We start from the raw sequence: 24,790 nt of genomic DNA on the forward strand, positions 1-24,790 counted from the left end.
TCTAAATTTGGCTTCCTCCCAGGAAGCACATTCCTGTCCATACACACCCAGACTGATTTCTCACAGATGAGCATACTGCCCACTAAAATCTGAAGTGGGCTGCATCCACAGGGTGCTGAGGACCCACCCCGGCAGGGCAGTGGTGTGGCAGGAGTCACCAGTGCACCGAGTAGAGAGGAGCTCCTGGTTTATTTGAAAGTGGCAATACTGAAAAAGAAGCTCCAACATGAAAAAGCAAGTTTAAATTTTTGATTGTTTCAGATGAACTAGAATCTCAAAATGACAACGTAACATAGTTTCAATAATCAAAGCATGGATGGTTTCAAGCTGCACAAAGAGTTCCACCAGGAAAAAATCCACAACATGACCTAAAGGAAGAACTGAAAAGAAATGGTGGTTTCCAGGGTCATGAGTGGTATGTGCAGGACATTGCTCCTCAGACTTGACAGCTTGAGGCAACGTTGGCTGTGGCTAAGAAATCTGAGATTCATGTTCTGTTTACCCCCCTCTTTCTGAATGCAAACACATGTTCTGTCTTTCCAATAATGATGGACAACACATGCACTGAGTAGGTACACTGAAAGTCATCTGTTAATTGCAGATACATGTAAATGACCACACAGCAAGCTTTCCCAGGGAGACAGGACTGGAAAAAAGGGAGGCAGTTACACTAAGAATAGATGCTGTGAAAAAAAACTCGAACAACAGACTCAAACAAGGTTGATTCATGTATTTTTTTCCTAATTCAATATAACTATTATAATACTATTTTAGATCATTCCAGAATGTCAGAGTGATGAGGAGGGTTTTTTTCAGTCCATTACAGATAGTACTTGCCTCAGTAACTATGCCAATGGAAGAAAATCCATCATGTACTAACCATACTCCAATCTCCAATAGGAATATTCCCCATTTTGTGAAGTAAAGTGAGATGTGGGAGTCCTTGACCTTCTGAGTAATTAAGGGAAACAGAGACATTCTTGTTTTTATTAGAGACACACTAAACTATTTGAAAATAATTTGAATAGCTGGAGAATTAGTGCATTTGCCTGCTCATGAGTAGTGCAGATAGTTTAGAGTTCTCTTGGGGGCAACACATCGTAATGAATATCTGCTATTCATATTTAATGCAATCTGCCAAAGAGTGCTTTTGGGAGGACTTTCTGTGTCAATATAATGATTAACAACAGGACTGGAAAAGTAAATGAATTCCTGCAATGGGTGGGGCTGGCAAAAAAATATCTTGCAGTACTATACCAGTTACACTGGATTTAACTGCACTTTTTTAATGATAACAGTGGAAAATCCATTTCCCAGGAAGGGAAAAAAAAAGAAAGCAATCTTTAAGATGAAGTTCAAGTAGTAAATAATTGCATTAATAGAAGGAAAAACAATTCCAGCAGAAAACAATGCCCAAAACAACAATCTGCCTGTCATGAACATGTCTGAAAAGACTGATATGTAATACTGATTAATAAATAAAAAAAATTGTATTTACAAAGCACAACCAGAAATAATGTTGTAGGTGCTTCCTTGTCTACCTCTTCGAGTTCCTCAGATGATCTTACTTTCCATACATTTTCTCGTAATTTGAAGACTTACATAAAACAGAACCTAAAGTCTTTTATTCTTCACAATACACTTTTAAAACACCCCAGACAGAAAAGAATGAAAAAGCTTGGCTAAAATACAATGAGTGACCTTAATATGGAATTTTCTCCATGGCATCCCAACAGTCCTCTAAATAACACATTCAGATTACTTTTTTCCAAACTATGTGGATGAAGCAACCTTACTGAGTTTATATAAGTTCCAGGACATTCTTGTACCAGACTGACTGCTCTTCCCCGCCCCTTATCAAGCTACTCCTATTCCTCCCTTGCAATAAATGGAAGGGGGGATATCAAGGATTCAAAGGCTCATGTTGGCAGCCTGAGGACCAAAATGTGGGGTGGGGGTCAGAGGTAGAATATGGGGGTGCTACCACCAAATGCCATGGGCAACACAAATCACCTGGTTCAAACAAATGCACAAGCCAAGCAGAAAGGGAACAACTGCCAAACAAAGTGTTTTATTATTTAGTGGTTCCCACTGTGGTTATTGTCCAGACCCTTTTTTAATTTGGTCCAGGATACACTCAGGGATTCCTTTCATCACAGCATTACCTCACATTAAGCTTTTTCCTCCAGCTCACACCAACTGGCTCTCTTAAGTAGTGGTATTTAGCCGTGTAAACTAATTCTGTAAAACACATAGGGGTGAAGTTATGTTACAGGAACCAGTCTTGCAAAGATACTCTACAAACAACCAGCAGGCCTTCATCTTCCCCATGCTGATATTTGCTTGTGAAACTGCAACATCGCTATGGGCCCTGCAGTTCCATCAGCCATAACATAAAGGCAGCACTTTTCTCACCAGTTTTCAATTCCATGGATATACTACAATGATCCGTGTGGCTTTTACATACCTGCCTTCTCAAGTTTCAGGTGGTCATTCTCCTAGTTAGGGATGTTTTCTTGGAGTTTGGGTTTTTTTGTAAGACTTATTGTTATAATAACTAGTCTTTTTCCAGAAATTAAAATGTGTCGCTACAGCCACACAACATATGTTTTATAAAGAGGGTAAACTCTTCTAAAGCTGGTATCCTCACATCGTGACAGTTGCCTTACTGACCTCTGGCAGCAGCATTAGGTTTCATGATGGCCAGATGGGGCCTGACCCTTCTTCCAGGGCTGATGGAGAAACAAGAATTGCCTGTGTGACTGCTACTCACCTGAACTTAAGGTGGTTTTACTTTAATAAAATGTCAAGTAACAATATTTGCCCATATTTATTTATTTATTCCTCCCCAATATATTTCACAAGTGTTCTATGATTTTCTTATTGCAAACATGTCGGGCTCTGCAGAACTTCTGCCCATTTCCCATAGCTGCTCCGAGTCTGGCAAAGAACAAAAACCTCTTGGTCTACGACAGGCTGGTACATGACCCAAAAAGCAGAGGAATGCTTCCAGTTCTGCTTTCTCTCACCATTTCTAAATGAGGTAAGCAGTAATCTCCTGAAACCATCTCTGCTGTGTAGAAGAAACTCCTCATTCATTAATGTGGCCAGAGAAGCCTGCGTGCCACCTGATGTCAAGAGTGAAGACGTCTGCTGTGTGCTCCATGGAGTAACACAGCGGTAGGTAAATCAATCGGACTTCACAAAAGTAACAATCTTCTTGACCGTGGTCTTGTTCAGTGCTAATGCATGGCTCACGTTCCCATAAAAGTGGGTTTTTTCATCCTCTGACCTCTCTAGCACTGCGACCAGACCTCCAATTATTAAGTATTTTGCACTATGTATCTCAGTATAAAAGCAGAAGCCGAGTCACAGGTCACAGAGGCAACAGCATTATTAACATCAATGAAACTAAATCACTCCATCCTGAGCATTTATGGCAAGCCCCTTGTGCTCAGACAATTCATGTGCCTAAGATGTACTGTTGTCTGTTTCATGGGACTGGTGATACCTGCCCCAACTGTGGATTAAGATAACTTAATGCAACTTGATATAAGGTTATTCTGCCATCATTAAAAGTGTATAACCAAGACAGAACAAAATAAAACAAGACACTAATACAAAAGCTCAAATGGCACTAACTTTGAACAAAAGCTGTTGAACAACATTGTTTTATAAAGATTAAAGAGATCTTTATAACATTCCTGTTATATAAAGTCATTTCTATTGGATTTTACATGAAAGAAAAGAATCTGGAAAATAAATAGTACAATAGCTTCAAGCATGTAAAGAGCACTGGTTTGGCCAACCTTTAATTTTTTCTGGTCTTTTCAAGAGAGTTCCGTATTACTCCACCACACAACATAAATTCTAACTTTAATAGAGACCATCAATCATACTGACTTTGGCCTATGGGTGGCTTCATTGGGAAAATAAACAAATAAACAAACAAAATCTACAAGGGAGAACAGAACCCTGAAATACAACCCAAAGCTCAACCTGCATGCTTCCAAGAACTTGTCTCTATAAATCCAGCAATATAAACCTCAAGTTCCAGAATCAGAAGTCTACAGACAGAGTGTTGACAGTAAAGGTTTGAAAACAGAGAAGTACAAACCAGAAGAGTCATCCTGAGGACTATGTCTCAAAAAAAATTCTCATTCAAGTCATCCTTCTTCCTATCTTGCCAATTTTACCTGGTATTTGCAAACACTATCGCCTTGAGCTATGCACAAAAACTGCCAGGCTTTTGTACTCAGTCACAGAGAGCCAGTGCTGCAAAGCACCTCCACAAAAATACTGACCTGAAAATGCTGGGACCAGGGCATAAAGACACAAACCCCAAGATTTAGAAGTAGCCACTTATTTTGCATATTGACAGAAATTCATACTAAGCAATACTTTTCTGAGAGGCTGAGCCCTGTCTGGTTTATTAATCGTTAATAATGCATCAGCAACACAGTCTTAATTCCACAGGAATAATTCATAGAAAAGAAAAACTCTGCATTGCTGATCATATACTTTTGGTAGAAAGTGCATTGTTCCACACATGTGCTGTTTAGTCAAGACTTCTCATATTCAACAGTCGCAGTAATATATTTAGACAAGCATCTTCAACAACAAACTCATCTCCAAAGCTGTATATATCTGGGTTTCCTGGGTGATAAATACATCAGTCACCCACTGCAAAGACCTCCAGAGATGTATCTTGTCTAAGTGATCCTACTTAGAAAGTTTGTACCTGGGACAGCTTTGTTTGGAGCCACTTAAACACATGTAAAACTAAAACCAAGCAGAAAGCATGCCTGTCATCAGGCAAAGAAAAAACTTTGCCCAGCTAATACACTCAGCAGTACTGGATGTAGAACTGTCCTAGTTTTGGCTGGGAGAGTTAATTTTCTTCCTAGAAGCAAGTAGAGTGCTGTGATTTTGGGAATGAGTATGAGAATAATGTTGATAGCAACAACTAAAGCATCACTGTGTTAAGTAGTGTTTACTCTAAGCCAAGGGCTTTTCAGTTTTCCCTGCTTTAACAGTGAGGAGGTGCACAAAGAGCTGGGAGGGAGCACAGCCAGGACAGCTGACCCAAACAGGCCCAAGGGATATTCCATGAGGTAAAATGCCATCCCTAGTATATAAAGGTGGGGGAGGAAGTTGGGGTGGGGGAGTTGGCCAGGAACTGCTGATGGCTGCTTGTGCTGGGCATCTGTCAGCAGGTGGTGAGCAACTGTAGTGAGCATCTCTTGTCTCTCCTGGGTTTTGCTTCTCTCTCTCTTTCTGCTGCCTTCCTTTTGATTACAATTATTCTTATATCTTATTTCAATACTAAGTTGTTCTTATCTCAAACTATGGGTTTTACCTTTTTTCCCCCCTCAATACTCTTCCTCATCCCACTGTGGGGGAAAGGAGATGTGAGACAGCAGCTGTGCAATAGTCAGTTGCTATCTGGGGTTAAACCACAACAAAAACTCAACCACAGACTCAAGGGCTCATTCTACAGCCACAGGCAGCTCACAGATAACAACTGACCAGTGGGCTGCTCTTCAGAAGCTGCACATGAAGAAAAGAGCTACTTATGGAAGAAAACTAAAGCAGTTTTAATAACTGTGCAACTTCAGAGGATTCTATACAGAGGAATCATCACCATTCATGATTACAGAAAGGGCAATTTTTCTTTAAAAGCAACACTGGATTCTGCAGCTAATATAATAATGCAGCATATACCAAAATGCATAGCAGGTTTTGTCATTCTTGATTTCCATAGCTTTGGCATGCCATACAGTTGGCCTGTTTATTTTTATAAAAACAAGAGGAAGTGAAAATGGTATTTCAAAACAAATGCATGCTCTTTGCCCAAGTAAAATACATCATAGATGAACAACTGCACCTGCTCCTGATATAATTTCAGAATGAACATGATCAGTCTTTAATAGAGGAGAGCTAGTCAATAAAAGGTATTAATACCAAGCACTTACTTGCAGGTGATGGGGTGCTGCATCCACTAGTTGGTGGGTGACTCTGGAGTCCATGGAGGGAAGGTAGTGACAGTCCCCCAATGACTGGAGGAAAAAGCAAGGGATATGGTGCTGCTGGATAGTGAGTCATATGTCCATTCACGGCCGGTACTGGACATGTGCGGCTACTGGTTGTCATGTTAACACCTCACAGTGGACAGCTATTACATTGCATCACTCCAGGCCAAAAAATTAGGTACCTCAAATTATGAATGACGAGGGCTGTCAAGCCTGAAGGTACAGCTTAAGCTGGATTGTGTGATGATGAAAAGGTAATTCACTATATCAGGTCCATCCTATATTTCATCACTGCTTCCTACTGTTCTCTCTTCTAGGACATCCTTGCTCTGCAGACTGTGGATAGAAAGCCTTCTTACGCTGGTATCAGGGTGCAGTTCAGTTGCTTATACACATGTTTCTCTGGGAGCACAGATGCTCTCTACAGATGCATACTGACACAGTCTGGGGGAAGAAAACAATATATTGATTAAAATATACATATTTTTAAAATGTGCACATAGAAGAACCTTTTTTTTCTCATTGTTATTTTTGTTAAATTACAATTTATTTATCAGCATCCCACGAGGTGAGCTCATATAAAACCCTCACCCTATTACTGAAGCTAACAGCAGAACACCCATTAAGTTGATTTCCCTGCATGATGTGCAACACCAAAAGCTATTTCTGGTGTGACAAAGTCTTGTGGTGAAAACTGCCAGATTTAAAACCAATGCATCAATAATTACCTGGAATACTGATGCTGGGGGAGAAAAATAAGCAACTTCTGAAAAATTTCCCTGTGTATGAAAGCTTTCAGTATCCCCCTAAAAGCTACAGATGGATTGGCACTGAGGAGGCTCTCAACTCCCTTCAGTGCCATGGCTCAGGCAGGGTATTGAGTCATGCACCTGAGGGCAATTTTGGGTTGGGTTGTTAAAGAGGCAATTGGTTTAATAATGACTGTTTTCACAAAGAATAGTTAGCTTATTATCCCTTCGGAGACACCTCACTAATGGTTTTCTATTTTTTTTTTTTTCAAGGGGTAGGGAGAACTGCCCAAACAAACAAGCACCCATTATTTAATAATCTGGGTGAGTGAGTGACATGAGTCAATACACTGCAATCACTGCACCTGTGCTCTGCTAGGGACCTTGCTTGCCCTCATGACCACCATCTTCAAAGTCATCCAGAGCTCCACACATATTCCTCAGTGTTTCACCCAAACAGCTGCCACCTTTCAAGGGTCCTTATTGCCTCAGGCTGAGAACAGGAATATCACTTCTTGTGATATTCCCATGAAATTTGCTCCTGCCATAGCAGTTCAAGTCTATGTACAGCAAATGGCTGGTTGCCTCTGAATCAACCTGCTGGTGCAACACCAGTATGTGCTACTGGTGTCTTACTGGGAAGGCTGCAGCTGCTTCCATATTGCAAACACTGCTCCTGTAGCTACTCGTGCAGTTCTCCAGGCAAAAGCCAGTGAGTGCTGTAGCCAGCACCTGAGTTTTTACTCATCTCCTCCAACACACACTGTAGAAGGAAGACAGTAGGAGCCACAGAGCAAACTCAGCCACCCAAAAGTAAGGCAGTCCACGGCTGACTAAAGCTTTGTTTCCTGAGACAATGTACTACACTCTTGCATCTGCCACAGTCAGTGATCAGTAACCACATCCACCACTATATAGCACTTTTATCTGTAATTCTTTGAAATTATAGCCTGAAACCAAAGGCAAGAAGATTTCTGGATGGGAAAACAAAGGAGTGGTGAAATGATGTGTCAAGGTCACAAAGCAAAACTGCCGCCAGAGGAGGAAAACTGTGACAACGCAATACTGACTATCACTGCTGGTACTCAGCACACCAGTTGTCGGTAAGAATTCAAATGAGCAAGGAGAAAAAAGAAAAAAACCCAACTCGGGTGCATATGTTTGCCTGTCAGAGAGCAGCAGAGTGTTTCTGCTCTGTGTGGAATACCAGCAAAGGTTACCAGCTGTGCATGTTGTCAGACAGCAGCTTCTGCTGAATGCAGCCTGCCTGGGGATAACTGAAATGTAGCTTGTAAGTATTTGATAACTGTATAAATTATGCACAAAATGCCTTTAATGCTAATGGATGCAAACCTATGCAGAGATGAGGCTGTAAGAAGGGGATACAGCAAGCAAAGGCACAGCTGCTGGCCAGGCTGAGCTCGAGGACCACATACCTGGAGACCAGTGAAACCAGGCAGATCTTTTGAGGGAGCCCCAGCAGCTAAAATACATTGACTCACTAGCAACACAAAATGAGATGAACCATTGCTGGTGCCTGTTTTACCTAGCTAAGGGTGTATGAAGCTTGAGACAAGGAAAGTCAAGTATCAAAGGAACACACAAAGTTTTATAAAGCAATTCCACAAAAGCTGGCAAAAATACCACACTTTAAAGTGTTTGCAAAAAAAAAAAAAAAAAAAGAAAAAGAATAGGAGAGAGATGCTGATGAATACCAGCCCTAAAAATGTGTGCATTAAATTAAACACAGAACAAGGTCATCTATTTTTAAATGATGTAGGGCTTTGGAAACAAAATTCATCTTATAAAACTATCTAATACCTTCAATTATATTTCTATTAGCCAGAAAAATGCAGAGCTCATCATAACTTTAAAACGTTCCCAGAACCACATCAAATATATTTGCATATTTAAGTGAAAAGTATTGAGAATAAAGCAACTCCTTCAGGACAGAGGGGGAAAAAGGCACTGAGGAAAACTCTTTGGTCAGTTCTTCATTACTGAAGGAACATGATCTGTGATGGAGCTGGTGATGACAGAACACAGCAGTATTATAGCTCCTCAGTATAAAAATACATATATTTAACAGTGCCAAAACTAGGTCATAATCATATAGTTTTTCATGCTTATAATTTTACATGAGATGTAATTAAAAACTGGAATTACTACATGAAAGTAAGTTTTTCTTGCCTTACTGAAAAACCACCTTCCTTTCACCACTCATGGCCAGAAAATTCCTGCAGATAGCTGTGCTGGAGATAAGCCTTCACAACTTGCTCCTCTTCAGAGTTCTTCAGAAATTTACTTTCCATAGGCAGAGAGAGAAGACATGTAAAAGTCTTCCAGCGTATCATGTAAAAGGCATGATACTCTAAACAGTGTATCATTTGACTCCAAGCTGTGTCCCTTGGGAGCACCAGGTTGTTCACATAGCTGAACACCTATGTGATGGTCAAGGAGCAAATTGTAGGCAGATAGCTAGATATCAGCAGCTCCAGCTTCTTGTAAAGGAGCAAATGCCACTCGTGTTCTGTGGTTACCTAGGAACTACAAGTCACCAGCTCTGCTAACACAGATTACAGACCCATCTCCTTCATCACTGCACAGTTGAGGACATCTCAAAGTAGAAACTGCTGCAGAACAGGAAACCCAACAATCAGCTTTCCCATTCACACCAGTTCCATGGCATAACTCCCATGATACATTTCACTAATGTATCACCAGATGGGACACATTCACATCCCTGAACTCACTGATGAAGACCTAACATTGGACATCAGCCAGGGATGTCTAGGGTCCATGTGATTCCAAGGTGAAAACATCTCTTTTGCCTAACTAAACCTGTACCATAGCTCAAAATACTGTACAGCTGTCAGCTTTGTAAACGAGATTTTCCTTTGTTGTCATTTGCTATGGTAAATACCCATAGCAGCAGCATGGATTTCTGCCCTGGAGGCAGAAGGCAAAATTTTCAGAAAATGGCTGTGACCAAGGGACTTCAGAGGATATCCTCAGCATACAATGAAAATCCTCTTCCATAGACTTCTCCTTAGTGGCTGTTCATGAGGGCTGTACAAGGCCCTTAGTACAAGAAGTATGGAAAAGGATCATACAGAAAAGTTCCTTTGAATGTCCACCAAGAGATGATCACACACTGTGCACTACTTTGCATTGAACAGCAGCCAGTGACTTTACTTTGACAGAACATATGCCTCCTCCTTTTTGGTTTTCACAGGTCTTTTATTGACTTGACTTCAGTGATGAAGTAGATGGCCACAGGGGAAGGAGGCTACAGTAGCTCTAGTGCAGAGCAGAATATTTATCAGCTGCAGTTAATGCAGCAGGTGTATCTGTCTCTTCCACATTTCTTCTCAATGTTTGTGCACCTGAGAAGAAATTTAAGACTACCAAATTTTCACATATAAGCTTCAAATTATATTGGATAAACAGTAACCCAACTTTTCTTATTGTCTCTTAATTTCCCATGCATTTTGCACAGGCTTGACTACAGAATACAGCTTTGCTGTTCAGACATCTGTCACTTCTCGTGACATATATTAAATGTATTGAGCCTCATTCATTATATTGCTATTTAGCTTCCATTTGGTAACAATATTTGGTATTACTGTACCATAACTCATCCTTCTGAATTTTTCACTTGTATAAGATTTATTTGAATTCCTAAAATCCCTTTGCTGTTACAGGTGACTTTGATGCAGATCAACAGCTGGACAGGCAAGAAGCCAAGGCAGGAGGCTTGGCCAATTGTTCTGTGTCAGTAGGAAGGTTACGCTCTGTCCTCCCTTTTGCCAACAACACCCCAGTTCCACATTCCTCTTCCTCCCCTCTCACTAGCCGTAGCAGGGAATTAAGTTGTCAGTATTGCAAGTAAAGCAGGATTTTTGTGGTTTTTTTTCTTCCTTCACTTCTGAAAAGGTCACTGGGGAGTTCTGCCCTACCTATGGTAATGTTTGAAATTTAGCAGTCATTTTAAGATATCCATGATGTAGCATCCAGAAAACTTTTAAGCTAAATCTCCCATCCCCACAGCTTTCTGCCACAGCAGACTGCATTGCTCTTCCTTTACAACTGGGGGACAAAACCAGGAACGCAGAAAAGGCACCCCAACAGGAGGACATGTTCTGCACAGAGCCAGGAACTTGGGAATTTGCTTCTCCAAGCCCTCAGTCTGCAGCACTGCTGTCCCCGAAGTTTCCAGGGTCACAGAGGAAGTCTCTTCTAAGTTCATTTCCCATTTTCCTGCCAATGCCAAACCCCCCGCCCCTCCCTTAAATCTTAGGCTAAAACAGGAACCTCTGGACTGGGAGGGCAGCCTGCGCAGTAAGACAGGAGAGGCAAGTTGCTCTTCTCAGAGCAACAAAAACAATTTCAGAGAAATTCTGCATATAAAACCTTTCAACAATATATTACCTGTTTTCCCCAAGGGACAGAGTTGATGGAGTTCTTATTTATTAGCTGGCTCCAAGACATATTCTAATGCTGTTTACAAAACAAGTCAAGTTTTGAGGACCCATACTGTTTTTAATGTATAGCTTGTATTGAAATCCCTGATTATGCATATGCTTTCTATTATGCTGGCTGATGGTGTTGCATTCAGCAGTACTGAATAATTCAGCAGATTTAGCACGACTCAAGTGTAAATCAGTCAGATCCAGTAACACGATAACCACACTGCCTTTAAACTCTTAAAAATGCATGGAAACTTTTATTTCATAAAGAGGCTGTACTCCGTTCTGGTGAGATGTTGCATTTTTGTTTTCATGGATATCCAACGAGATTTAATTAAACAATAAACTAGTTACTGTGGCAGAAGTAAAAAAAAAATAAAATAAGCCTTTGGAGTGTTATGTTTCCTTTATTAGCATAGTGATGTGAAACTAAACAGAAAAAGCAATCTAATAACAAACATTCCTTTGAGAAGGGCTCTGGGAGCAAAAGGACATCCACTTATTGTTCAGCCCATCCCATTGGTCCATATACGGCAATAAAGGTACAATAGAAGGAAACAGGAAACAGACTGGCACATCTGCATTATCTTATTAGAGGCTAATGGATATCTGAGAGGAACATGCATCTGATGCTGAATAGTCTGTACCAATCTCCGAAGCAATTACTCTTAATTAGTGGATTCTGTTTATAGATGGAACTTAGTGTACCCTTTTGTATCAAAGAGATGCAGGCATCTGGAGAGAGATATGGTTTTCTTAAAGGGAAAGCATTGCAGCACAATGTGACGGTTGGGCTGGTTTTTGGTTGGGGTTTTTTTGGGGGGCGGGGGGTTTGAGGTTTTTTTCTTTGCAAATAAAAGCTCTCTGAAGCATAGTATATTCTACTGTATTATTAATCAAAAGAGCATGCTGGTTTAAAAAAAGTAAAGGGGGAAAAAAAAAGACCGTACTCTTAATCTCAAACTCTGAAAGTAAACACAGAAAGCTAATACTCATATATGAATTATATGACAAAAACCACTTTGATGATAAGCAAATAAACAACTGAACCTAAAATTTCCAACCGCTGGCCAAAAAGCTTAAAATAGCAGCTTAAGTCAGAAGAACAACATCTGCATTTTGTATCTGCCAAGTCTGCAGCCAAAAAAAGTAAACCACTCTATATGACCAGATGCATGAATAAAAAAGAAAATGCATGAAACAGAACTTCAAAGTCAGTTTATTGAAAAGCAGATCTGCAGCTCTTACATCCTGTAACCACAATTGTCACATATTTTCAAATATAGGTGCAAGACTTAAGGAAAGAGGGAAGGTAAATTGTTGTAACAGAATTAAGACACTCTTTCTATGACACTTTTCCTGCATCTTGGTGTGCAAGATAACTGTCTGCTGGGGGACCGTGAATTCCTTTTTGTCATAAAACTGACATTTGCAAAACGAGTTTCTGTTTTATTTGGGGTTTTTTCCCCCCTGACATTGTTGAGAGATAATTAATATAATTAATGCAATTGGCGTTTATTTTAAAATCCTATTGGGAAGTATAAGTATAAAAAGGAGGGGGAAAAAGCTTATTTCTCCCTAAGCAGCTATGCTTCGAATTGCCTGCATTGCAAACACTCACTGATGTATTCCTGAAAAAGAGCAAATCTAAATCTGAAAGGGGAAAAGGAAAAAAAAAAGTGATACACAATGACACCCATTTATTTACACACCATACAACAGTACCCTGCTGTGCCAACTATTGATTTTAGTGGAACTGAGAGTCCATGTTGGAGAGCAGCAGCTGTGAGTACATAGCTTGAATCCTCATATGGGAACAATACTCTATAAGCAGAATAACCTATTTCAGCCAACCTTCATGTATAACAACTAACGTTAAAAACACACAGAGCTTACATTTCAAAACCTGAAAGGCACTATGGTTATTTGTTCCGCAAAGGTTCAGGGGAGTTATTAATTTATTTTGTGCTAACACAACCAAGAAGTGTGAAGGATTGAAAATCCATGCTTTGAATGTCTGTTATTCTACAGAGATGTTAATTCTGTTCTATACTAACCATAGTTAAGATCCTGCCACTGTATCAGGCAATTTCTCATCTTCTCCTGTTTTTTGCTGCTTTAAAGGACTGTTTGAAACTGAGGTGTGGGGTGGTTGGGTTTCTGGGTTGGGGATTTTTTTTGGTGGAGGGGGTCAGGAGGTTGATTGTTGCCTTCTTTTTTTTTTTTTTTTTTCCTACAGCTATCTGCATTCCATGTTTTTTCTTTCATTACTCAGCAGTTGTCAAAACTATACAGTAAAGATAAATGGTTAGGTCAGGTGATGGGGTTAACAATTTACTGTGTGTACTGCTCTGAGAGCCAGATATAGTAGAATTGGCTCATGTTTATGTACAGGATGAGAAGTTGATTTCCTGTGCAGTGGCTTTCAATCACCTCTGTAAGGGACTCTCTTGCAGTTTTCTGCAGAGAATTCAAAGGGTTCTGAATACATTTTGTGCTGGTATATAGGACAGTCTGCTTTGTAACTAAATGCATTCCTTATTTTGTCACATTTGAAAAATCCTGAAGGACAGTCAAGTAAAAAATATCTCTTTCATTTATGGAAACCAAAGGAAAGGTAACTGGGCTTCCTCCTTCCCGAGTTTAAGTGAACTTGTACGCTCATTATGCTCCCCAAATTTAATAGCTATTTCTTAATGCTTAAAATTGCTCTTTCAATGGAATCAACCCTTCTGTTCTTGCATAGTCATCTCTGTTATTCCTTATTAATGTTTCCAAGGATGTAAAACAGTAACTCCATACTGAGAATATCCTTCATGAGAGACTATCCCATGTGCTACAGAGGTTTAGGAAATCAGAGATTTGCCAGACCAAAGCTGCAGGGTCTTTCTGCAGACCAAACCTGTTTCCTTGTTTCTGCCCATCCACAAAACTCAAAAGGAAAACCAAATCCCTTATCTCAAACACAATTCAGATGATCCACAACTTAAACAGCACAGGGTAATTAGCTCTTAAAAAGCAGGTTGGTCCCTCAAGTTACACAGAACCAGAAACTCCAGTAGGAAGCTTTTCCCGCTCAAGGTGCTGTGCCTGTTGCTTTAGTTCTCTGACCACATTTTTCCCGCAGGTGTCCTGTGTTCCTGAACAGTTTCTCCCTACAGTTCAGAAAAACAAGACTTGATTTAGCAATCCAAATTATGTGTCTAATCAGATTGTTTTGTTCATAGCTGCTTCTATGTGAGATGGCAACCACGAAGATGAGATTTGGTCACTGACAGGACTAAGGAACCTATCCTTCGGGCTCTCCCCTCATCACCAAGTCAAAGAAGGGGAAAAGAATCACAGGTAACAAAGGTAAGCTGCAACCAGCACCACCATGCTTCTAGGATTTGGGAAGATTTACACAGGCCAACAGGTAGCACCTTAAACTGGCAGCATACTCAACTGTCCATGATCCTCATCCATGAAGAAAAGGTAGCATCTCCAATTAAGTTCAGAATGGAATATGCTCCCTGTCCAGCAAGAACAAACTTCCACTGAACTTCTCCTTAACTGGCAATTAATTGGCCTTTGCTCTTGCCTAGAAGGCACCACAAGATACCATCACACAGATTCCCAGCCAAAGCAAGCTTTTGTGAGAAGAACTCTTAGAAAGAGACAGGAGGCCAAGGGAAGGGAGACTGAGTAAGCAAGAAAAACCACATTCTGCTGCCTATGTTCAGTAATGTCATCCAATATTATGGGATGTGCAGACATTTACAAGTATGCCAATCACTTCCCAAATGGCATTACAGTGAGGAGGAGTGAGGAATCTATCTGAAGTCTCCCCAGCATGCTCTCAGAATGCTCATCCTTAACCTTCTAGATGATGAGAAACATGTCATGGTGACCAACAGCAAATACAGCACTTACCATCACTGCAACTACTAAAAAGGTCTTATACTGGTTGTTTATAACTTTTAAGAGGCCTCCGAGATCAGTAAGAGGGGGTCAAGTGATGTTATTGTTTTGGTGACAGACGGAAGATCCCTAGTAAATGATCCCAGTGGCCTGGGAGTTATTAAAAGAATGGAGTACTTCATCAGCTCAGAAGCTGAAGAGGAAAGCAGCTTTGGAGGGCAGTTCCTTGACAGAAAAGTACATTTCTTTGGGAGGCCAACACTCTACAGCCACAACATGCAGTGCAGAAACAGGATGACAAGAGATACTTCCTTAAAGAAGAGCACTAAGACTTGCAACACCAGTGACAACTTTAACTGGTACTGGTCTCAAAACCCAAATCAATGAAGCCAGGAGTCAAGGAAATGATTCATCAAATGCTCTGTGAGTGACAGGTGCAGAAAACATTCATTTTGATGGCTTACTCTGAACGTCCACATAGGTGACATTAATTACCCACATGGTTATGTTGGGAAAGATGAGGGCAATTTAGACCTGAAGGCTTTGCTGCTAATTTTTTGAATTGGTAGAGAAGACTGTCGCAGCACAGAAGCAAATCTTATCTCTCTGCTCAGCTTTAGAGGTATATTCCTGGGAAGTCCTAGTCCTAGCAGAACCACCACAATAAAACAAAGCACCACATCCTCTCCCTGCCTGAGGTTATTTGCGTAGTCTTCCTCTGCATGGGCAGGATATCTTTAGTGCTACTACGGATGGAACTGAGTGGTCAGATCCATCCAGCCTGGATGTCTAACCACAACTGCAAATATTGTCATTAGACTTGCTTTCACCACCAAATTAAGGGAGAAAATGCTCTACCTCTTTAATTTCTACTTTGTTCAGTATCTGGACAACCAGTAAATACAGATCCTTTTGTGCCCCACTATGGCACAAATTTGCTGCCTTGAAATGCACTGACGGGTCAGTGCAGTATGAGACCTTCACACACTGTGTAAAGAAGTAAACAGACTTCAAGAGTCACCGAGATAAAAAAAAAAAACATGAGAATAAAATTCTGTTTAATTTGGAAAACAAGCACGACAGCAAAAGGTTCCACCTCAGCTCAGCACACTTCACTTTATAAGCCACACAAAGAAGGATCCTGCAAGAATTCACTTAGCTGCAAAGAAAAAATCTGCTATCTGGAGTAATCTAAACTCATTGTTAGGATAAGCATGTGGATTCACTCAAAAATGAATAATGTTTATTCAGGAGACTGTCTGAGAAACCTGAAAGAAGATTTTGTAGAGGTTGTGCATGAATTGTGAAATAACATAGATTTCCCAATCCCCCAAGAGCTGGGAGGCACAACTATGCTCAGGAGGTCGGTTCAATCTGTTAGCAGACCAGTTTTTTTGCACTACAAGGCTGGAAGTTGTACTTCCTCTGAGATAGAGGAGTTTGCATCCCTGCTGCACCCATTTATCAAGTGAGGATGGTGATCCAAGTGGAACAGGGGGAAAAAGAGGGTTCAAGCACTGGTTGTGAACTTTGTTTCTGAAGACCAGACTGTTGGACTAGAGGTGCATCTATCATCTTAATATCATGGAGGTGTGGACACTGTGCTAACACAAAATAACTTAACACACATAATTTATCACCTTTTGTTATATACGTCAAGTCTAGTAGTCTGTCTGCTGAAAGGTTCTGCAATTCCTCTGAGTTATTAGAGTCTTCTGTCCTACTTTACCCAGAAGACGACGTTTCTGCTGTCTACGTCAGGCTCCTGAACCTTCACTTATTAGATATCACAAGTTTCAATATATTCCCAGTAAGACTCCCTGAGGGTCAGCAGAATATGCCAGAGGGCTGGTGGAGATTATGAACATCTATTTTAAAACCTCTGTTCTCTGTAGCTCCCTGTCACAGGAACAATAGGGTAGCAAAATTAGGAACAAGCACAGCCATTAACTAGGAGGGGACAAAGCCATAGCATGGATCACAGAACAAAAATAGCATTTTTATTGTCAATATTTTGCTTAACAGGGAGCCAATAAAGCAATTGTAAAATGCTAATAATACGCTGAGATAACATTGCACATGTAAGCACCCTCAGAGCCATCCTCTGAATCATCTGAAAATGTTGCAAAAACCTTATCAGTCAGGTCATAAGGACAGAAGTGCAATAATCAATCACGTAGCCACAAAACCAGCACATCTTTTCCACATTCTAACATTCAGAAGATCTATATCCCAGAATTGTCTGCTAGAGGCACTGGACAGATGGATTACATTGTCAGAAAGACCAACATGAACTATGACCTTACATTTCACGTCCAAAAGCAACTAAGAGGAACCTAAACACTGCAAAATTCAAGGAGGCTTGTGTCATGCCCGCTAGTCTGCAAGGCAGGACTTCTGATACAACACAAATGTATTATTGCAGAGTAAGCAAGTGTGTGAGTTAACTGCACAGCAAACATTCCCAACAAACCCTTTTCTGAAAGGACCTTTCCACTGGTAAATGTAAGACAACTTTCCCACTTATGTGGGCAGATACACCAGCCTGAATTAGTTCATGTACACGGTGCAGACAGAAGTTGCATGCAGACTCGTAGGGATGGAGACAGGTAATACACCACCATGCAGCACTCAGACCTGCCCAAACCTGCCATCATATTTAAGCATTTCAACCATAAGCCAGATCAAACACTTATCAGGGTAGCATTTAGCTTCTGAATCCATTGGGATCACTAATATTTCAGCTTCACTGGCAAAGTAACGTATTAAAATAATGAATTTTGAAAGCTTTTAAGAAAGTAACAGTGAGCATTTTCATAATTAGGTCATGAGACATGGGTCAAGAGCAAAGCTCTCAAAAACTTCTGGAATCCCCCAGGAGATGGTAAACTTGGCTAACAGTGCCAAAGATGATTCCTCTTCTGGAAAGACAGTGGTTCAGGCAGGGCTTCTTCCAACAAGCCTCTAACCAATTCTGAACGACCACAAGCAGAACAACAGCAAGGATACACAGCCTTGGCAACAAGATGCTCATTTCTGCAACCTCCGACCCACACACATCAATAAATGTAAGCCAGTAAGAGAAGCAATGCTCTCAAAGCTCCCAGCAGCACCTTTACCCCCACGACAGCAGTCAAGCCCAGTGTGCTGCTGAGTATAAGCCAGCACAGACCTATCTCCTGGCACCAACACCATCATCTCTGCTGCATCCTTCATCTGTGCTTACCAGGCTGTGTGAGTCACTTTGCCAGGTACTCTGCATTTATTTTCTAAAAAATAAAATACCCAGAGCCAGACAGCTGGGCAGGTGTGCATTCCATACAATTTGTTATGTGTCTGGTAAATGCCCTTCCCACTGTAGTAGAATGATCTTACCAAGGCTCTTCCTGCATGATTTTCAGGACAGCAGCACTTCACAAGTCAGGATCCAGCAAACCAATGCACTACAAAGAACACAGAGGAGTGAGAAACCTGAAAGCCCAGCTGGGCACCCAAGGCTGATAAGACAATCTGATTTAACCATGCAAATACCAGCAACCAAGTAGAGCATATCTTGGAACTGGGAACATCAAGCCAGACATGTCACAACAGAGAGAGCTTTTCTAACAGCACCTGAAGTTCCTTCAACAGATGCACATTATGTGAGCAAATTAATTAATCCACAAGGAAAAAAAAATCAAGGGAAAAAAAAAAACAAACAAAACCAAGAAAAAAGTCCCAAGACAAAACAATGGTCTCAGTTACTGAGATAAAGACATTCCAAATCCACTCCTGTCTTTTGTGATTATAATCAGGCCAAAAAAAAAACTCTAAGTGGAGTAGTCCACTCAGAGATGGCTGAAAGATACATGTTGATTCAAGCATATCCCTCAGTACTATCCTAACTGCATCCTCTTTCCAGCTAAGGGTGTCTATGCCAACTGAGGGTCAAACACTTGCCCATTATATGGGGTCTCACAGAGAACCATATGCTAAAGCAAATCCAAAGTAAGCAGAAAAAACCAATTTGTTTCCTCAAAATGATGCATAAGCAAGAGAATGAAATAAAGATGTCAGCTAATGGAAATAACCTCTCAAAATAAGTGACATCTCTAAAGGCTGTCACTTCCTTTATGTAAGCCACAGTTCTTGAAGGTATTCCACCCATACATCTCTCCAATTCCTAGTGTGGAGTGCATCACTGTGAGATGAAGAGAATGGTGTTACTCCACACTGCATATCCAAGTTTATGAAGGAGAAGGGAAGGAGACAGAAGTGAGAAGAAAAATGACCATGCTGAGTACAGTCACTGCTGCTTAATTTGATGACAAATGTGAAGATCCCCCTTTCTCGAATGCCAAGCCTGTGTGCACTGTCAGAGTTCCACAGCAACAACAGACTGAAAAAAACCCCCTCAGCCTATATAAATAATAGAGTGAAAAGTGACTAAATTGTGTGGAATACTTAGATATTCAAGGACATATTACAATCAACATACCTGACTAATGTCACATGAAAGAATACTCCAAAAAATGATGCAGAGTTCTAATATAGCAAGAGGTGGAAGGGATACTGAAGATTATCAAGAAAAAGCACCCTATGGAATATTAGTTTGTATAAATAGCTGCATTTACAACATGGACCATATTCACACAACCACTCTGCCACTGTTTTTGCCAGACAAAAACATGTGGGGATTTTTTAATAATATACATCAGAAATCAGGAGATATTCTCCACAGTAATAATGGCAGTTCAGGTGTTAAAGAAAACCATAAGATCTCCTCCCTTCTAACACACTTTGTAATCACAGTAATACACCTAGATTACAGTTTTACCATGTGTGAGCTATGACAACTTTTTCCTGCATGTATTTGAACAGTAATGATGGGCCTTAATAATAATAAAAAAGGTGTATTGTCTTTATTGTGAGAGTATAAGGGGTTTGAAACAGAAAGAAATATCTACTCTTTTGTACAAAGAGGAATGTAAAAATGTAGCCTCTGCATGTCAGAACTAAGCATCAAAGAATAAATGCTTAAAAGTAGAATAATATGAACATTTGAGAAATGCTGTAGTGAGAACATAAATTCCACCCTAGCATTTGATTTAGTGATAATCCTCCAAAACTAGTTCTGCATCTGATAAATACAGGTTTAAGATCCAGTTGTTGACACATGGTAAGGAAATGAAACACATTCTCCCTATATGAAGTTCACATTTTTCTGGGTGAAACAAAGCACAGTTGTACCTCATATGTCTAAAGCACCTTTTAAAGCAGTAAGGAGAACTGGAAGGCATCTACATGAAGCAAGCAGTTTTATCTGACGTGCTAAAAGGATACGAGTTAAATAGCCTGACTGTCACATCCAATGTTAAGCCTTTGAAAAATAAGGAAATCCAATTTAAGATTTACGCAACAAACCCAAGGCACACAGTTCCTTGGCATTACAACTCCATTCACATACCTCACTGCAGAGGTAGGTTGGTTGCTCACTGAATCTCTTCAGCTCAAGCAAAATAAAAAGACCTTTAACAAAAATGAGTGAAAGTAGAAAGTTTGGTTCACTAGAATTGCACCAACTCTGATTAATAACAACCACAATAATACACACTCCTTAAAGAAATTCTCCACTTTTAAAGAAGAAACAGAAACATTAACAAGTCTAGCCAGTGACAATGAAGGCACCCAGCTCATATTCTTCTGAATAGAACCCATCATTTAGCCATGTACCAGCCAACCAAGACTTTGTCCCTCAATTTTTAAAAGCACATAATTCTAAATAATTATGTTGCTTAATGGTCCTGAGTACTACTGAAGAGAAAATGCATCAAATGGGAAGCTAAATTTTATAATTTAAAACATTCATACACATGAAATGGGAGAGGGAGAAAAAAAAAAAGACACAGTTTTTCAAAACAACTACAAAATTACATAGCAACAGTGTAAAAGCTTCTGAACCATTTCCTTTCCCTTGCCTCCAATGGAGGGTTTATTCCAGAGAGACAACCCTCAGCAGACAAAACCCTGCTTTTAAACATAGAAACACAGGAATTCTTATTCTAGGTCAGATTAATAGTACATTTTAGTTCAGTAACCTCTTATTTGACAGCAGCCAGAATCAGATGCTTTAGGGAAGGGATGAGGAAATCTCTAGGAGAGCAATTACAGAAAAAGCTTTCCCATAAAATTTCTTTCCAACTCACATCATCTACTGGATGGCTTATGCCCTGTAACAGGAGATTTTCTTCTCGTCTTTTTGTTTGTTTTTGCTAGCCTGAATAATACAAATAGCACTAAATAATACCCCAAGCACTATGGATATCATCTCTATCTATGGCCCATATGTTTTTAATCCTCAAAATTGTTGGCCCTAGCAGAATTGAGAGTCACAGAGTTTCAACATCACCAACTTGCTGTTTAAAATAATATTCTGCTCTGCTTTTAAATAACTCTCACGTTTTCCCTGGATGATCCTGTGTAGTTATAGTACCTAGTACACCACAGTAAAAGAAAAGTTAAGTGGCTCTAACTCACCTCCTTCAAGAGTTCTTTCTGGTCTGCTTTCTTCAACACAGTTACCTCAGTGACTCTTAAGAAAGCAGCCTGGGGAAGGCAGAAATGCCTCCAAAAAACCTTCCCCCCACACCAAATGTTTCAGGTTTCCTTCAAGACAAATATTAGTTCCTTTGTCAAATTTACTTGTTCATCTTAATTGTTAGTATACGCTTCTTCAAATGTCACCCTTCCTAGTTAACAACTTCCTTAGATTTCAGGGCAAACACTTTTCAGGGCAGGAAAAAAAATCAATTCTTGAATAAGTCAAGAGAAGCAAGTTGTTTTTCTAATTAAGGCATTGACTTTCTACTAAGATTGTACTAGAATTATCTGTATAGTCACTTCCACGTTAAAACCCTACATAAATATTAGTAAAGAATCAATTACATCAATTAATAATAGCAGCTGACAGATAAACACTACCAAGAGGACTCCATTCTCTCCCGAGGCAAACACAATGCCAGATTCCAAATGAAAGCAGAAGGGGAATAATATGGACCCAAGTTGTCCAAAACCTGTATTTGCATTTGCAAGTAAACACTTAAACTCTGTAAACACCAGGCCATTACCAGTCTGCTTGCCATGCCCTCAACTGGGCCACAGCAAACAGCTAATGGGGAAGCTCCAGATGAGCAGGGACACTCTGGCTCTCTGGCAGTGTGCCCCATCCATTGACCTCTGGTTGGTTTTAGGGTCACCTGGGATTCATCCATGCTGGCTGAAGTCTGCTGGCTGTCTCCAGGATTTCTGGAGAAGGTTGAACATTTGCAATTTTTCCTAATTTATTCACGTTGTCCATGTCCATATGTCTTCATCTGCAAGTCAGCTCAAGCATGGAAACGACTAGAGCATGAGCAAGTATTAGACTAAATTATTTCAGCAATCACATTACTTTTGGTAGGCTGACTTTTGCCAATCCAAAGCATCTGTAGCTCAGAAATGTAATTTCTAAATTAAAAAACTTTGCAAAGAAGTGAATCAGTTCACACAGACCTGACAATCCTCCAAAAGTTATTGCTGTGAATAACACTAGCATAAGCAAATCAGCCTAAGAAATCAGTTCTGACAGAATACCTGAACAAGGAAAGGCTACATGGGGTTATTTTTCTTAATTTTCAGTTTCAAACAAATTTTAAAACATTCATTTCAATAAAAATGAAAATAAACAAACATTCATAAGCAAAAATTCACACACAGTGTGAGCATACTTCAAGGTTGCACAGCCTCATTTAAAATTACATTCTCCCATTCAGTTCCACCTATCTTAGGTCAAAGAACACAGCAGACACACTAAGAGTCTGGTCACTGAGATTTGGGCTGAAAGAGGAATTGAATGCACAGAAACAGCCACTGATGGAGAGCTGGGAAGTCTCTCACTTTTATCCCCTTCATCTCTTACTGCAGGCCTTCCAAACAAATTCAGTGAAATGAAGCCATCGCATGGGCAGATAAAAAACGCAGCCAGGTTTGTATCCATGGACCAGCTCATACTCTCATGTCATCTGCCCCTCACAACTCCTCATGGGTATAAAAAGCAAATAACATCACCTATCAGACAGAACATGGGAGAAAACGCTCCTGATCTCAACACAGCTGCTCAAAGTGTCTTAAATACAAAGCAAGATGGAATAAAATTGATGCATTCAGGATTTTATGACCGTCACTGTAATGTTTTTGTTTATTATTCACAGGGCTTAGGAGATGCTTACCCCACCATCAAGGAGAGTCAGGGGCTCAAAATAAATCATGCACTATCATCAAAGTACAAAAAATAAACTATATATCAACCAGCTTAACTGGTTCATCTCTAAAAGGGACAACGTGGAACATGTAAGAAGTGAGTTCAAAAATATTAGAAACCACTTCTGAGCACTGTCAAGCTGACTGAAATCTTAAGAGTTTGGAAAAAAAAAAGGAAAGTGTTGTGACAAGTAATCTAAACAAATGTTAAAAGTGAAGTTTGACAAAGATGAAATATCTGCCAAACACCCAAAACATAAATGAAACTGCCATTCAGCCAGGGCCAAATAAAACAAGATGTAGCCAGGCAGTTTCTGACAGAACAGTAAGGGCATTGTTAGGTCTTCTTATAGAGCTCCTTTCTTTACACAAAAAAAAAAAAGAAAAAAGAAAAAAAAATCCAGGAGGGTAAAAAAAAAAGCACACCACTGTGTGGCAAAGTGTGCCTCCACTTCAGTGCACACCTCAGGCTCTCTGTTTATTTGGGAAAGAAAGGGAATGGGGGGGTTTATCCATGGTTTCTGCTGAGCACCGGGGTGCTACACATGCTGGAGGTTTCCAAGGACCAGAGCAGGAGGAGATGTTGAAAGACAACAGGGAAAATCCAGCAGGAGGAAGGAGAGAGTCTGGGGGAGTGGTAAGCTCATCTGAAACACTTAGCAAGATTTTACGCTTATTTGGTTTCAAAGACTAATTAGCATTTTGAATAAAGGGTCTCCTCACTAAACATATAAACACCTCATCCTTCCAGTGACTGTCAAAAATCAAAGGCTACCAAATGAGCATCTATAAGGTCTTTAAACTTCTAATGAACAATAAAACTATTTTCCCCATAAATTTCCAAATAAAGAAGTATAATACAGCACAGAGAGCACAATGCCAAAAAAAACCCAACCCAGAAAAACCCAACTCATAAACTCGTCAGGTTTTCTGAAATATTTTGATCTTTCCAGAAAGGAACAGTAAAAGCAGCATATTCCCCACTACAAGCTTCATTTTAGGATCAAAAGGATAGCAAAGTACATACATTTAATTAGCAGGGAGAATACAAAAGTCCATTAACGGAAAACAAAACATTCTGGAAACAAAAATACACTATAAATGTTACAGACAGACACTGGTGTGTGTTTTCCTCTGTGCATGGCAACAGCTCAGGAGGAATAACTTCTGAAAGCAGCATACTGACTTCCAGCTCACAGCTTTTCAGGATATTCACCCTTCTGTGACTGCTTAACATGATCTCCTCTATTTATAGTGACTTTTTTTTTTTTTGCAACTGTTATCGCATGGTTATTAAAATGAACAGGCAGAGTCACAGAAACACCGCAGCAGCCAACGCCAGCAACTGAATAAAAGACACTAC

General features: G+C 40.1%; 1 protein-coding gene across 8 annotated transcripts in view; it reads right to left on the bottom strand.

Moving 5' to 3' along the window:
- Nucleotides 1–24,790, bottom strand: part of RARB (retinoic acid receptor beta) — a 320,444-nt gene that overhangs the window by 185,146 nt on the left and 110,508 nt on the right. For 7 of the 8 annotated variants that reach the window (XM_068206791.1, XM_068206747.1, XM_068206803.1 and 4 more), the window contains one exon: nt 5,976–6,476. In XM_068206791.1, coding sequence (XP_068062892.1) covers nt 5,976–6,153 — 178 coding nt within the window. In that variant the 5' untranslated portion in view covers nt 6,154–6,476. Of the gene's footprint in view, nt 1–5,975; nt 6,477–8,976; nt 9,104–24,790 lie in introns of those variants that run through there. The other variant, XM_068206783.1, reaches the window with a different exon arrangement.

Source organism: Anomalospiza imberbis, chromosome 1 (genome assembly GCF_031753505.1).
Source record: "Anomalospiza imberbis isolate Cuckoo-Finch-1a 21T00152 chromosome 1, ASM3175350v1, whole genome shotgun sequence".
Lineage (NCBI taxonomy): Eukaryota > Metazoa > Chordata > Aves > Passeriformes > Viduidae > Anomalospiza > Anomalospiza imberbis.